This window comes from Heptranchias perlo, chromosome 20 (assembly GCF_035084215.1).
Source record: "Heptranchias perlo isolate sHepPer1 chromosome 20, sHepPer1.hap1, whole genome shotgun sequence".
Lineage (NCBI taxonomy): Eukaryota > Metazoa > Chordata > Chondrichthyes > Hexanchiformes > Hexanchidae > Heptranchias > Heptranchias perlo.
Window position 1 is genome coordinate 51,147,915 of NC_090344.1, and position 15,581 is coordinate 51,163,495.

Genomic DNA, 15,581 nt, shown 5'->3' on the forward strand with positions numbered 1-15,581 from the left:
TCTGAAATCATGGTAGAGTAGTGGAATTTTTTTTACTCCAACTATTGAAATTACATCATGGGTGATTGGTAAGACTGAACTGGTTAACTACTATTCAACCTCTTATAGATACCATCTACAATGTACATTGTGGGGTACTATAACAGACCAACAGAAATTGAAGTGATACAGTAATGAAGTCCCTTGTCCAAAAAACCCAAATTAATTAAGTGAATAAACAATTACACGTTGTTTAGGATGTCACTGCATTGGTTTACTCTGTGACAAACTTTGTGAAACTATTCCAAATTCAAAACTTTACTTCAATTATGTGGAGAATTTTATTTGTAAAGAAGTGGTTCTCTCACTGATCGTTCAGATTTGTCATGGGGATTTAATTTAATCTGTTGCTCAAGAACATAGAACTGTCAGCTTTCAAAGTTGTAAATTTTTTTTAAAAAGTGAACTTTTACATTGAAGGTGTGTCTTCACCGCAGAAGTATGATACTCCCATTGCTTTTGCACTCTAATGTAAAGGAACTGACCCCCAGAGGCTTGGCTAAATTGGGGACCCACATTTTTAGACACATGAGCCCTGATTGTTGGGTATCCAATTAAAACTAAAGTTGCAGAAGCCCTTCCTCCCTGTCTCCGCCCCCCCCCCCTTATCAGAATTGCAGATCCCCAGCCTACAGTGAGACTTGATTAGAAGCAGTGGCCTCATAAGTAAATTGGAAGAGCAGAGAACAGAGATCCTGGTTCTCTGTACAGTGCAATTTCCCCAGAGCCTCTTATAAGAAAATAAAAATAGCATTAATTTCAAACAAGAAGTGGGTGGCATGAAAGAGAGATTTCCATTTGAAATACGGCTTTAAGTGTCTTGTTCCCTTGTGATTATTGAAACTTGCATTTAGTAGCACCTTTTTCACTAAAAAGTATAACTTTGAGGTTAAATATTAATTGTCTTGAACAGAAGTGTCGTAAGTAAATCCGTGGAATAAAGTACAATTTCTCAAGCCGCTCGTCTTGGTACGCTGAAAAGATCATAAGTACATTCAGTTGGTTTTATAATTGGAACAGTTTTGCCACTAGTATTGCATAGCATGTAGTCAACATGACCATGTATGTACAATATTATATGTGCCAATTCTGGTGGTTTAAAGGGCAAATTAAATGAAACAAAATGTAATCTTAGTTTGGACAAAGACCTCATATCAAAAATGGCAGGCAGTGTAACATTGTAGCATTCTGAAAGCATCAACATGTGTTAACTTGGCATAGTTTACAGTGGAATCACTAATGTTGAAACTCTGCTGCAAACAGCAACTGTTTACATTTTTATTTGACAGTATTTTAAGTTGAAGAAAATATAGGGGAATGGAATCCCTTAGTACCTGTACCAGAATTGTCATTTTCATTGTGGTGTGCTAAGGGAACTGAGATTGACTGTTCCTGTCTGCAATCTGACACCCTTTTTTCAGGTACTTTGAAGTTTAGCAGTGGAGGGGGTGAATGGTGTTACCTTACTACGCTACTCTACGTGATTGGGAGACAGTGGAAACGGTGGTGTAACCCTGTTAAGTCGAGTTTATTACCGTGCAACTATTTAAAAAGTGCCACTTTACAGTTTAAAACTATACCCGTATCATAGAAAGTTACTGCACAGGAGGAGGCCATTTGGCCCATCGTGTCTGTGCCGGCTGAGAGAGAGCTATCCAGCTTAATCCCACTTTCCAGCACTTGGTCCGTAGCCCTGTAGGTTACGGCACTTCAGGTGCACATCCAGGTACTTTTTAAATGAGTTGAGGGTTTCTGCCTCTACCACCCTTTCAGGCAGTGAGTTCCAGACCCCCACCACCCTCTGGGTGAAAAAAATTATGAAGAAGATACAATAAGCTTTCTTTACTAAAGCATATTGTTCCTTTCAAGCTTCATTTCTTACTCAGTTGATTAAGTGTAAAGTACTTTGTCCATGCATTAGCAACACCTATAACACTATCTCTAAAATTGAGTAAAATAAATTGACAAAATTAAATTGATATATATATATATAATGAAATGGGGGTAAGTGGGTGTGGCATTGGCTTAACACACTGTCCTTTTGCTATTGGGGCCGAGGAGTTAAAATTTTCTGTGTTGGCTGGAAGATTCTTGCTGAAATGAGTTTTGATTAATTTCAACCTAATTCTTCATTCATGTGGGCCCACGACACACAACAGTGATCAAAAGCTTGATCAAAGAGGTAGGTTTTAAGGAGCGTCTTAAAGGAGGAGAGGCGGAGTGATTTAGGGAGGGAATTCCAGCGCTTGGGGCCTATGCAGTCGAATGCACGGCCGCCAAAAGTGGAGCGATTAAAAATTGGAGGAACGTAGAGATCTTGTAGGGTTGGATGAGGATACAGAGATGGGGAGGAATGAGGCCACAGAGGGATTTGAAAACAAGAATGAGAATTTTAAAATTGAGGCGTTCCCTGACTGAGAGCCAATGTAGGTCAGCAAGCACGGGATGATGGGTGAATGGGACTTGGTGCAAGTTAGGCTACGGGCAGCAGAGGTTTGCATGAGCTCAAGATTTTGGAGGGTGGAAGGTGGGAGGCCGGCCAGGAAAGCATTGGAATAGTCAAGTCTAGAGGTAACAAAAGCACGGATGAGGGCAAGGCCAGCATTCGTTGCTCATGCCTAGTTGCCCTCGAGGTGGTGGTGTGGTGAAGTTGCTCCCACGGTGCCGTTAGTTAGAGAATTACAGGATTTTGACCCAGTGACAATGAAGGTCCGTTATCATTTGTGGAGAGAATAAACAAGTTAACTTTTCAGGTGTGGTCCTTTGTTCGAACTATGAAGGGTCCACATCTGAAATTTATATGTTCTTTCCCTTGATACTTGCAGTATTTTCTGGTTTTACACAAATTAACTCTCTGGTAATTTCTTAAAGGCCATAAGAATGGGTGATGAAAATGTCACACTGGTGCAGGAGCGAGTGCTCTTTGTGGTTTGAGAGTAATGCACATTTTTCAGACAGAGTAGAAGGAGATCTACTCTCTCAACGTTGTGTCATACATAAGAGGCGTTTACTGGCACTGGGTGTCTGGAGGGGTGCCTTTATCCTTGACATTGTTAAGCTGAAATGGTCATGTCTCGAGTACTTCAATAAGTGCTTGAAGTTGTTTTGGTGGCATGGGATTTTGACTGATGCTACCACTTTTCAGCCCAAACAAGTTAGGATGAACTGAAGTCATCACCTGCATTTTTTTTCAACAAGTTGCCTGATGTGGCGTTGTAAACAAGGCAGTGGTCTGACTTTCAGATGGTTAGATTATTGGAAATCACTTGAACTTTGCTCTCACTACTTCCGTCAACTGAATGTCAATTGGATATTTACTTTACATTTGTAATTGGCAATAGCCTGATGGTGTGCTGTGTAGTGATAAAATGTGGATGCTTGCTTGCCTCACATGATGAGTTCCTGGTCACTGCAAAACAATTTTATCGGAGGAAAAATGTCACAATATATTGTTGGCTTGAGCTCAAGACTAAATAAATCATAAGATTAGTTTTGTTCTCGTGAATCAATAAGTACTTCGTTCAGTGATAACACTGTACAATCAAGATGATGATGATGATGGCTAATCTCCTGTGAAAGTCAGATCACATCTCCCATTAGAGATTATTCAAGGGACTCCTGTACTTGTAATGGTGTTTTAAAAAAATTACTATATGCTTTCCCCAAATGTTCATTGAGTAAATATACCAAATGGTGTGTTATTTAGTCTTGCCAGACCAAGAAAATTCTGATTCGATCCCCAGCTGTGCAGAGGTAGTTGATCTCACTTAATTTCAGCATTGGGAGCACAATGATAAACCTCGAGGAAAGGGGAACAAGCATGAGTCAGAGTTTCGTGACCTAGATGGAAGGTGCAGGTGTGCATGGCAGGTTACAAACAGGATCAGATTCCTGCATGCACACTCTGTTCAAGCTTTACATGTGACGAATCATCACTTGGGTGAGGTACTGGAGAGCTGCCACTTCCCATGGAACCATACCTCAGCATGTCTGTCATATTTGCGCTCAGGTTTTTGAGATGGGGACACATCTTATATACCAATGTAAGTGATCTTTTGACACGTGGCAAAAGTGGTAGTTTAGAGTTTCAACAATGGCATGTGTCCTTGGACAGTAATGCTGCAATTAAGTGAGCTGAAGAGTGCAATGGTTTTTACTCGAGACTGACCATAATTTAATTTCTACAGTTTTAAATGTCTTTCACTGTTGCTCAAAGCAATAGGAGCCAAGTGTTTTAGAATTGTTTTAACTGCTGTGTTTCATGAATAGAATGGTGAAGAGGCAATTTTGCCTCATTTATCATATGAAATCTAAATATTTTGATCCATAGAGTCTAACAGCTTCTGATTTTCAGTTAACTCTGATTCTTAGTTATAATTTGAGACTCCTGACATTTTTTTGGCCAGGTTCTTGAATTTTGTCAAAGCTGCTAGAAATTCTCTCTTGGTTGTAAGGCAACTAAAAAAGAACCATGTAGGATCTGCAACCAACAGCAATTCATATTCTGCATTGTTGTAGTCTTTTTTTACTTTCCTATTATGTTAAACAGTGGTAATTTTTGAGAAGTTTTGAAGCAGTCTGTGAAACTTGAGTGTGGCTTTTTGATATTCATGCATAATCTTTTCTATAATTCATTATTAATGTGATCTCCAAGAAACATGAACAAGACCACATTTATCAAAGGAGAAATTGTAGCAAGAATCAGTAACACTTTTCCAGTGGAAAAATTATTATACATTGATTTGCTAACTCGAAAATGTCCCTGTTTACATTCTTTCACATGGTACTTTTTTTTGTCCCTCTGCACTTTAAAGAAGTGGACTTTTCACGTGGCATTGGACACTGTGTTCCAACACATTTCTCTGATCTCTTCCCTCTTTTTAAAAAAAATAATGGAATCCCCTTATCACATCATAAAGAATTGTACAGTGACTGCCTTAAATGGCATTTGGATAGCAAGTAAATGGAGATGGTTTGTAGGTTTACTTAATTTAACTTAGCATCATGTTTTTAACTTGACATTTTTGGAATATATAAATGGTTGTGTTGCAGAGTATTTCAAAGCTTTTTTAAAAAATAAAAATGCAGACCTGGATGAAGGTACTGATTCATGGAGGCAAAACACAGGTAACCTCTTCTACAAGTGTTAACATGTCTGTGATGGACCAGTGTGAATTTTTACTGTAAGGCAAATTTTTGACATGAATATTAATTCTGGTTGGGCATTGGTACCCCAGAGGGTGCCAGCGCTGTGTTGCTTCTGGAAAGTGAGTAATATCGTTTTTTTCACCTTGGACCACTCTGATTCACTTGTGAGTACAGCTTTGGGACAATCTTGGCAACATTTGAACATGAATTAGAGGCAAAAGTTAAAACTGGAGTCCTTGGGAGCTTTGTTTAAGGAAGTGGGGACTTTAAATTATTTGATATGGGGCATTGCACTCTTGTCATACATTAACAGAAAAAATATTAATTTGGTTACATTTATCTTAGCACTGCATATAGGTACTTAACAAAACTCAACCTTTCCATTTCTTGAAGATGAAGCGAAGTAGTTTGTGTTCTCTAGTGAAGTTATCCTAACAGTAATTTAAGTAGTTAAGTTTTTCTATTTGGTAAATACAAGGTACAACTCTAAATAGAACCCACAGAAATTGTGCAAACGTACATAATACTGCATCCTTCCCAGCAGTTAGGTTAAAAATTAATTTTTCACCCTCAGTATAGTTTTGGCTTTTTTTTACCCCTGCACCTCCTTTTCCCCCCCCCCCCCCCCCCAAAAACCAAGGACTAGGCTGGGGAAGTTTTAGAAATATGTCTTCGTGTGTAACCACATAAACTGTACTTCTACAAATCCTGGTATGCCTGAATATATGACTTAGTCCTACTGTAGCTTTCACAAAGCTTTTGGATTCTGAAGCAGACCCCATGTGCCTGTCTACCTTATTCAGACTACATTATGTTTATTTTATTGTTGTCCAGCTTTGGTTGATCTATGGTAGCAAGAACAGAGAAATATAGTTGCAGTATTTAAATCCATGAGAGCCATCTGAAAATATCAACTTGAAAATCAAGAATCCCAGAATAACACCCAATACCTTTTTCTTCAAACCCTCAAATGTATATCAAGATGGAGTATCTTCCACAAAACATTGACCCTTTAGAGGAAATCTCATCAAGATCGTTGCTTTTAACAAAATAACTACCGCTAACTTTTCTGAAACTTTCTTTTTGGTTATAAGTTTCCATTGTTCAGTTTAGATATATATATAAATTGGGGTAGCAGTTGTTTGTTTGGTGAGCCCACTATTTTGGTATGGAACCATTAACTATGTCTACTTTACCTTGGATGAAAACAGCAAGACTATTGATTTGTAGGATGCAGCTCTAACTTTTAGTATGTTAGTATATTCCAGTGAGAGTTGGGACCTTCAGGAGCAGAGTGGAGGAAATTGGAAGGGGAACAAATTACTGAGTGCCCCAAAAGGTACAGTTTACACCTGTTAACAAATCTTTCTGTACCATGTGCGGGCAGTTTTTTTTTGAAGTAATTGGATGGCAAACATCTTAAATTTGAAGCCAAATAAAAACTCTTTGACCATTTTATGTAAGTTTTTGTGTTCACCTGTTCAGTTTGTATTGGTGTTCTGGTGATGCAGTAAATTGATTACCAGCATGCTTTAGTAGGATGTGCATTCGTGCCCAGAAAACCTTTTTTTTTGCCCCCTCCCAAGACCACTACATTGAATTTAATTTCTTTGAACTGAGGTTTTAAAAGTATTATGGATGTTGAAATTGAAAGGCACGTGGACTTGGTTTGATTTTAAACACTTCTTGGTGGCCTTTTTGAGTGACATTAGCAAGGCTCATAATAAGGGAAGAGAGTACAAGATTAAAGAAGTAATACGTTTGTACAAAATGTTGGTTAGAACAGTTAGAGTACTATGCATAGTGGTGGACACCCCACTGCCAAACTTTAAAGCGATAGAGAGCATACAGTGCAGCTTCTCCAGAATGATACTAGGGAATGGAAGCTACTTGAGATCCAGGACTGTTCCAGTGGAGCTAAGAGTACTGTGCACATATTACAAAGAAGTATATGGAGGCACTGCAGAAGGTGCAAAAAAGATTTACAAGTATTACCAGAACTGGGAGGTTAGAACCATCAGGAAAGAATGAACAGGCTGGACTTTTTTTTTTCTCTAGAAAAGAGAAGGTTGAGGGGTGACCTGATAGAGGTCTTTAAAATTATGAAGGGGTTTGATAAGGTAGAAGTAGAGAAGATGTTTCCACTTGTGGGGGAGCCCAAAACTAGGGGCCATAAATATAAGATAATCACTAATAAATCCAGTAAGGAATTCAGTAGAAACTTCTTTATCCAGAGATTGGTTAGAATGTGGAACTTGCTGCCACATTAAGTAGTTGAGGTGAATAACATAAATGCATTTAAGGGGAAGCTAGATAAGTACATGAGGGAGAAAGATATGCTGATGGGGTTATATGAAGTAGGGTGGGAGGAGGCCCCCTTAAAATGTATTTTTAAATTGAATGAAATATTGGCAGGGTAGCCTGGTGCAGCACTTCAAAAATTCATACCATGGAACTAAAAAAAAGCATACCATAACCTCCCTGGGGTGATGTGGTCATAATTGCACTAGTTCTGTTTGTTGTTCGAGGAAAGTTAGATTATATGTTTAAAATTTTTCTTGCATAAATCTGAAACATCTTGAAATAATGGTTCAAGAGGTTATGGATACTGTCTTCAACTTTTCCTTCGGAAGTGGGTGAAAGGTTAGTATTTGGGCAACATTTGTTGCACTTTGCTGGTACTTAGCAAATTATAGATGGTTTTCTTAAATTGCTATTTTATTGCCCTTTTTGAAGAGTGCTGTTTTGTATCCTGATGGATACAAAGTTTGAATATTTTCCCAATGCAGTATAGATTGCCTGCATGCAATAAGGATATGTTCAGAATTTTGGAGGAATTCCATCCAAATTGACTTCATACGTGTTTCTTATGTGTTTTCTGCGGGTGTACTTTCATGTGAACTTAGTTGAAACTGTCACTATTTAACATCTCAAAGTCAATGAGAGGGTCAACTATACCCTGTATTTATGTTGACATTGTTTACAGTAAAAAGCTACAGTGACTACCATCTATTTTTGTACATGAAATAAAAAAATCTCTTAATAGAGTTCAGTACTGTCTAGACAGTGGGTTCTTGTCAAGTCTTTTTCATTCACATAATTTATGTTGCTATGTTATGCTATTCAGTTAAATTCTTCCAGTATGTGCGGGCATTAGATATGTAGGTAGAAGTTTATGCTGTTAATATGTTGACCCATTTATGCTGTATTATAAATTCCTCTGGTTTGTTCAGTGGTGATTTAAGGTCAGTAAACATAAGAACATAACAAATAGGAGCAGCAGTAGGGCATAGGCCCCTCGAGCCTGCTCCGCCATTCAGTGAGATCATGACTGATCTTTGACCTCAACTCCACTATCCTGCCTGATCTCCATATCCCTTGATTCCCTTAGAGTCCAAAAATCTATTGCTCTCAGCCTTGAATATATTCAGTGACTGAGCATCCATAGCCCTCTGGGGTAGAGAATTCCAAGGCATGGATTTCAGTGCCAAATATCATTCTAATTCTGGACAGATCATGGGTTAAAAACCAAATATTTTAGGAATAGGATATATGGCTCTTTTGGTTGAACTCAAACCCACCTTCTCACCATGTACCGCAATTCTCTTTTTGTTCAGAAATGTGTCTGTGTCTCAGACTAACTTTTTTATATATTTACTTTATTAGTGGTGCATGATTTCTGCTTTTTGAATCCAAGCTTGCAAGCTTTTGTTCACTTGTACATTTCCATGTGTGACCTCTCAAACCATGCCCCTCTAGATCTCTCTCTAAGGTGTTTTTTTTTGCTTGTATTAAACTTGACTGGTCTATAGTTTTCGGGTATGTCTCCAGACTTTTTTAAATAGGAGTTCTGTTTTCCATATTGTAATCGAGATTCTCCCTAATATATAGTAAATTTTAAAAAATTAAAGCTGTGCTAATTTTGATGCCCCCATCCTCTTAAAGTGCTTCAATATTGCAGACCGGTTTGGAGACAACGGCCCTACACTGGCTTCCGGCAACTCTGTCCCCCATTTACACCACAGGTTTGGAGTGTGCAAATCTAGCAGCTGCTTGTGAAATCCATGAAAAATCAGATGGTTTATAGTTCTAGCTGCAGTACATTTCCCATTGGTTGAAGTTTTATAAATTAAAGCACCTTTAGAACTTGTGGATGCGAGTTGCCTGAACTTGTGATTCGTCTGTTTCAACACCTAATCCTTTCATTAAAAACGTCAAGCATTATTTATGCACTGGCTACTTCAGCTTTTCTGGGAAATCTGATTCCTCACAAAGGTCAACGCTCATCCTCTAAAGACAGTTGCAATGTTACTTTTACACAGCACTATTTCTTTATCAAATTCTGTTTCTCACCATCACTTTTAAGTGGGCTGGAGAAACCTCTTTACACAGAGTTGTAAGGATGTAGAATTCACTTCCTGAGTTAGTCATGATGTGGAGATGCCGGTGATGGACTGGGGTGGACAAATGTAAGGAGTCGCACAACACCAGGTCATAGTCCAACAGCTTTATTTGAAATCACAAGCTTTCGGAGCATTGCTCCTTCGTCAGGTGAAGTCAGACTTCAAGTAAAGCTGTTGGACTATAACCTGGTGTTGTGCGACTCCTTACATTCCTGAGTTAGTGGTTGAGCAGAAACTGTCAACATTCAAGATTTGATTGGACAGGTGGAGGAAGAAAAAGGGGTTGAAGGGATATGGGAATAAGGTGAGTAAATGTTGTTAGAACTATTCACTAGTTTGGAGAGCAAACACTGACACGGAATGGTTGGGCCGAATAGCCTGTTTCTGTGTTTATAACTTTTATATATTTCTTCTATCATTAGGCTACTGCATAATTAATTGAAACCCGATTTGTTACCTGAGTTGATTTCTGCGATTTGACATGAGTATTTTTTGCTGCTTTGATTGTATTCGTTCAACTTTTGTAAGCTATAGTTTTCCCAGTCCTCCTCCTCTCGTTTCTTTGTATTTTTAAGTGCATTCCAATTATTCCTTTCTACTAAACTTTACATCCCTACTTAATCATATTGGTCTGTCAAAATGTTAAGGAGAGGATGCTGATGTTCGAAGAAACTTCAGAAGTCAGCATGTTTGTACTATAGAAAGAATATCTGTTTTGGAAGTGGTGTTGAATTTTAATTCTGGGTTTTCACATTAAACACTGTTCCTTGAACCAACACTGTCCATTATTTACTAATTATATTTAAACAGAGCTAAGTCTCCATAAATCATTGGCATTCCCTGTCTGGTTCCAATGGTCTCGATCCAAGAAATTTGTTTTTAAATGAAAAATGGTTTGAAACGGTCAAAAGTTATTTTTTAAAATAGAAATGTCAATCTTGTAACACTGACTTGGTTGTTTGGTAATGTATTGGTGTGGAACACATGGATATATTTTGAATCTAAGCTAGGGCGAGTTTACCCGGCTTAGCTTTTGGATGGGGAAAGATGTGCAAGGGGGCGTAATAAGAAATATTTGCAGATAAAGTTTTTGATTTTCTGAATTGTTACTGTGTGTAGATAATTCATTACTTTTGTGTGATTACTTATTCTGTATTTGTGTTTTCATAGATATGTAGGGAATCTCTCCAGAGATGTGACGGAAGCCCTCATTCTTCAACTTTTCAGTCAGATCGGACCATGCAAAAGCTGTAAGATGATTGTTGAGGTACGATGGCCTTTTTTCAAGACGGCGTTTAATCGTCTGTCCTATTTATTCATAGAAAGGATGCATCTTTGACACAGAAGGATAAAATCCAAATATTATTGATGAGAAGAGATACAAGAAGTGATTCTTTTAAGTCATTTTTCACTTTTTAAAAAAAAAACTCCCAGAAATTTGGTTTGATATTCAGCACTTGTTAAGTTTCAATGCAAAATTAAAACTGAATCACTTCTTAACTTTTATTGCCAAGTAACGGAATGTGTATTGTCACACAATATTGATTTTTTTTTTAAAAGTCAAGGTTTTTTAAGAAAGCAATTGTTACTCCAATGAGTTAAGTTTTACTATAGGAAAGAGGTCTCAGCATTCATGAGTTAGGGAGAGGGAAATTGGACAAAGTTCTCACTCCTGTCCAGCAACCCCCGCAGGAAATGTGGATGTCGGGTGAGAAACAGTCAAGCTCGGCTGTGTTGTGCCTCGTGGTCAAAGCTACACTTGTTGCCCAGGCTTGCAGAAGAATAATGGCTATTTGTGTGTGCAATCATGACCTTGCAAGACATCAGCATATTCAGTGGAGAAAAGATGAATTCAACTAACTGTCAGAGTTTTAGACGTTCAGTTGTCATGGCTCCGTGGTTGTGTGTTGCTTTCAGTTTATGTGACCAATAATATGGATCTTTTGTAACTTCTGAAATTACAGTGCTTTTGAGATCTGTTGCATTTTTCTTACCTTTTCTGTTCTGGTTCCCCCTCCTGAGAGAATCAATCTGGTTCTGTTTTCCTATTCTAACAGACTGGCAATGATCCATATTGCTTTGTGGAGTTCTATGAGCACCGGCATGCAGCAGCAGCATTAGCAGCTATGAATGGGCGGAAAATTATGGGTAAGGTAAGCTATCATCTAGTGTAACGGGTGAGTTGTAATTGGAACAGGATATGTACATGCAATTTCTCCCCCACCCCCCTTTTTTCTGTTTTTTAAATTACTATCTGGTGACACTTCTTTAGTATTCCAGTCACAAATGAGTTGACAAGTGGTGTCATACTTCAATCTTTGCAGTCAGGTTTCTTCATTAAGTGACTAGTTTTATATCACCGCTTTCTCTCATCACCTCAATCATCTGTTAATATGTATTCACTGCAGAAATGTTGCTCTATTGCCTTTCTGGGTCCATGATGTTTGTATTGAAAATTAGTGCATTTTGTTCAACAGGGATGAAAATTGGGATTAAAATTCAAAATAGAGTAAAACTAGTTTTAATCAGGGTTAAAACAGTGGTCCAAACTTTTGAAACCAGTTTTGGGAATTGAAATAATGAATGAAGTTTGTCATTCAAGCACAAATTTATTAACATATCTTGTGTGTGAGAAGTGAAGTAACAATTCTGACATTCTTTAACATGTGCATTGAAAAAAAAACGACTGGAAGACTTGAATGAAAATATAGAAAGCAAAAGCACGTTTTTGACTACAAATTTTCCATGAATTAAAATTGACGCTGTTAAAATAAGAGTAAAATTTGAAATTAAAACTGAAGTTACTTGTAGAACTACGGGCAACTTGATTTTGTTGCAGATTCAAGTCCGAATCATTAATCCATTATTAAGACTGTCATTCAGTGACCACTGCCATTGGTGGGTGATCTTGAGTACAAGATAATAAACTTCTGGACAGTTTGTCACAACATGATTGGAAGTTAGCCTGGCCTCATTTTTAGCATTTCAAATAGTTATATGGCCAACGTTATTCATAAACAGCTTTTCATCTTTAACACCTGTGACCGGTCCTTACTTGGTTTGCTGTATGTAGTACTGTCAACTATGCCAATCTGTTCAATAAACTAAATGTCAAATGTATCACTTAAAACTTCAGCGACCTGTTCAGATTGTTGAAGGTGTCACAAGGTGCTTCCTTAAGCAAAATGTTACTTTGCAGTGGTTAAAAGATAAGTGTAAATGCTGGAAATCTGGGGGCGAAAGTGGAAATGCAAAATGGGATCATAATATCTGAAAAAGAAAGTGATGATACTGCCCAAAATACAAACCTTTCATTAGTTGCTTTGCGATGCTCCGACTCCAATCTCTGTATTGTTGCACAACATAGACTAAATCCAGTGCTATTAACAATGGTAGTACAATTCCTGTACTTTATATGTGAAATAGGAGATGCCTTGCACAAGAACCCACAATGAAATCTGTATGCAAATCAAAAAGGTGTATGAAGTGCTCCATTTTGATGCCAGTGAAGCAACAAATGTGTTTAGTGTTCTAATCACTAGCAAAAAGTTAGTGAGATTGATGTTTTAATGTACAAATCTAAATTTAACTTGTCATGCTGAACTGTGGTCTTGCATTTCTTTGATTTGGAAGATGAGACTTGTTGGCAGTTGCAGCAACTAGTAAAACTAGCTGTGAATATAAAAAGTATTGTGCACTTCTCTAAATTGTGAAAGTATCTAACAAGCCACTTTATAATGCATCCTATGTAATAAATAAACCAGAAAATACCTTAATACCTGTCCTATGATGTTATATGTCTTCAGGTTGAGGTGTCACAGTTAGCTGTAATGTCCTTTGTCCCACATCCTGCTTCTTCAGTCTCACAATTGCATTCAGCTACACACCACAAAACAGTAAGGAAAAACTTTCTAATTGTGATAAGTACAATGTACAAAAACAATTTTTGTATGCTAGTGGTTTATCACATCCTTATCAGCCTGTTGATGGAATTGCTGCCCATGTATTCTGTGTACAAGATCCTCAATATCCTCTACTGTGTCTCCATCTTCTGTCACACAATGGTGCCTTCCCATTAATGTTCAAGTAGAATTGGCTGCAGTGATTGCCACTATGAGCCCCTATTTACAAAGATTATAACAGATCTGAATCCTATTGACAAAACTTGCTAGTTTTGTAAAACAAAACATAGGTTGTCATTTTTTGTATTTTTTTATTTCACTTCTGGTTTATGATTTACTAATCTTAACTCCCCAATTGCATTAGCTTTGCAATGCATTCCAGATAGCTACATATTCTGCTAAATTACTGTCCAAACATTATTTCCAAAAGAGACATTGGGGATAAAATCCACCAGTTATAGGTGGGCATGTTTCAGTGAAATCTAAATTTCACAGATGAAATGTGAAAGAGGGTGGCAACTCAATTTTAGAATCCCTCCATAAATATTTAACCACTTTGAGTGAGAAAACTTAAGTACAGTAGATATGGACAGCATGAGTGCAGACTAAAATTTTGTTGGCGAGTGTATAATGCTGTATTGAATAAAATTGGCTGATGTATTTTATTCTAATCACTATGAAATAATTTTCAGGAAGTCAAAGTGAACTGGGCAACAACTCCAAGTAGCCAGAAGAAAGACACAAGTAGTAAGTATTGCACGACTACCACCCTCTCCTTTTGAAACTCAACTTCATATGGTCAGTGCAGCAAGCATTCTGCAAAGCATTTGGAGGGTGCAGCCTTTCCATCACTATTTCAGTGATTTGTCCATTCGTTTTTACAGTTTTGTGTTGTTCTGATTTAGAAGCCCAGGCAGCTGCAAGTTGAATACTCGTTATAATTTAAGACAGTATTAAAAAGGTCAGAGGCTGGGTATTCTGTGGCGAGTGACTCACCTCCTGACTCCCCAAAGCTTTTCCACCATCTACAAGGTGCAAGTTAGCAGTGTGATGGAATACTCTCCACTTGCCTGGATGAGTGCAGCTCCAACAACACTCGAAGCTCGACACCATCCAGGACAAAGCAGCCCGCTTGATTGGTACCCCATCCACCACCCTAAACATTCACTCCCTTCACCACCAGTGCACCATGGCTGCAGTGTGTACCATCTACAGGACGCACTGCAGTAACTCGTCAAGGCTTCTTCGACAGCACCTCCCAAACCCACAACCTCTACCACCTAGGACAAGGGCAGCAGGCACGTGGGAACACCACCACCTGCACATTCCCCCTCCAAGTCACACACCATCCTGACTTGGAAATATATCGCCGTTCCTTCATCATCTCTGGGTCAAAATACTGGAACTCCTTACCTAACAGCACTGTGGGAGAACCTTCACCACACGGACTGCAGCGGTTCAAGAAGGCGGCTCACCACCACCTTCTCGAGGGCAATTAAGGATGGGTAATAAATGCTGGCCTTGCCAGCGACGCCCACATCCCATGAACAAATTTTTAAAAAACATTGATTGGCATGAAATGGTCACAATACAATTTGTGTGTATAATATTCTGTTAGCTAGCTATGTGTAGTGTTATAGAAGCTCAAGTGAGAGATATACTGGAGCTTCAGTAATTCTGACCTGAATTACAGATTTTTGCAAGTTTCAAGATAAATAACATTTAGTATATCAAAAGCAAAAATACTCTGGATTCTGGAAATCTGAAATAAAAACAGAAAATGCTAGAAATACACAACAGTGGAGATGCATAGTATATGTTTGCCAAAGTCTGTGTTACATCAAGTAATTTCATGCCGTTTGAGCTTTTCTTTACATGAGCGTGTCATTTCATTAGTGTACAAATCTGAAATCTAAACTGTCTCTCTGAAAAGGATTGGATTTTTTCTTAATGTGATGTGCTGTGCCTCCTCCCACAACTACATTATGGATCTCAACAAATCCACCCCTTAGTAGTTCACAAGAAGGTGGCCTTTCCCAGTCAGGAAATGCCCAATTCACCAAGAAAACACAGATTTTCACTTTGTGAA

General features: G+C 38.2%; 1 protein-coding gene across 2 annotated transcripts in view; it reads left to right on the forward strand.

Moving 5' to 3' along the window:
- Positions 1-15,581, forward strand: part of LOC137335865 (cytotoxic granule associated RNA binding protein TIA1-like) — a 41,314-nt gene that overhangs the window by 3,436 nt on the left and 22,297 nt on the right. The window contains exons 2-5 of one of the 2 annotated variants that reach the window (XM_068001358.1): positions 10,761-10,857; positions 11,648-11,743; positions 13,397-13,486; positions 14,185-14,239. In XM_068001358.1, coding sequence (XP_067857459.1) covers positions 10,761-10,857; positions 11,648-11,743; positions 13,397-13,486; positions 14,185-14,239 — 338 coding nt within the window. The remainder of the gene's footprint in view (positions 1-10,760; positions 10,858-11,647; positions 11,744-13,396; positions 13,487-14,184; positions 14,240-15,581) is intronic. The other variant, XM_068001359.1, reaches the window with a different exon arrangement.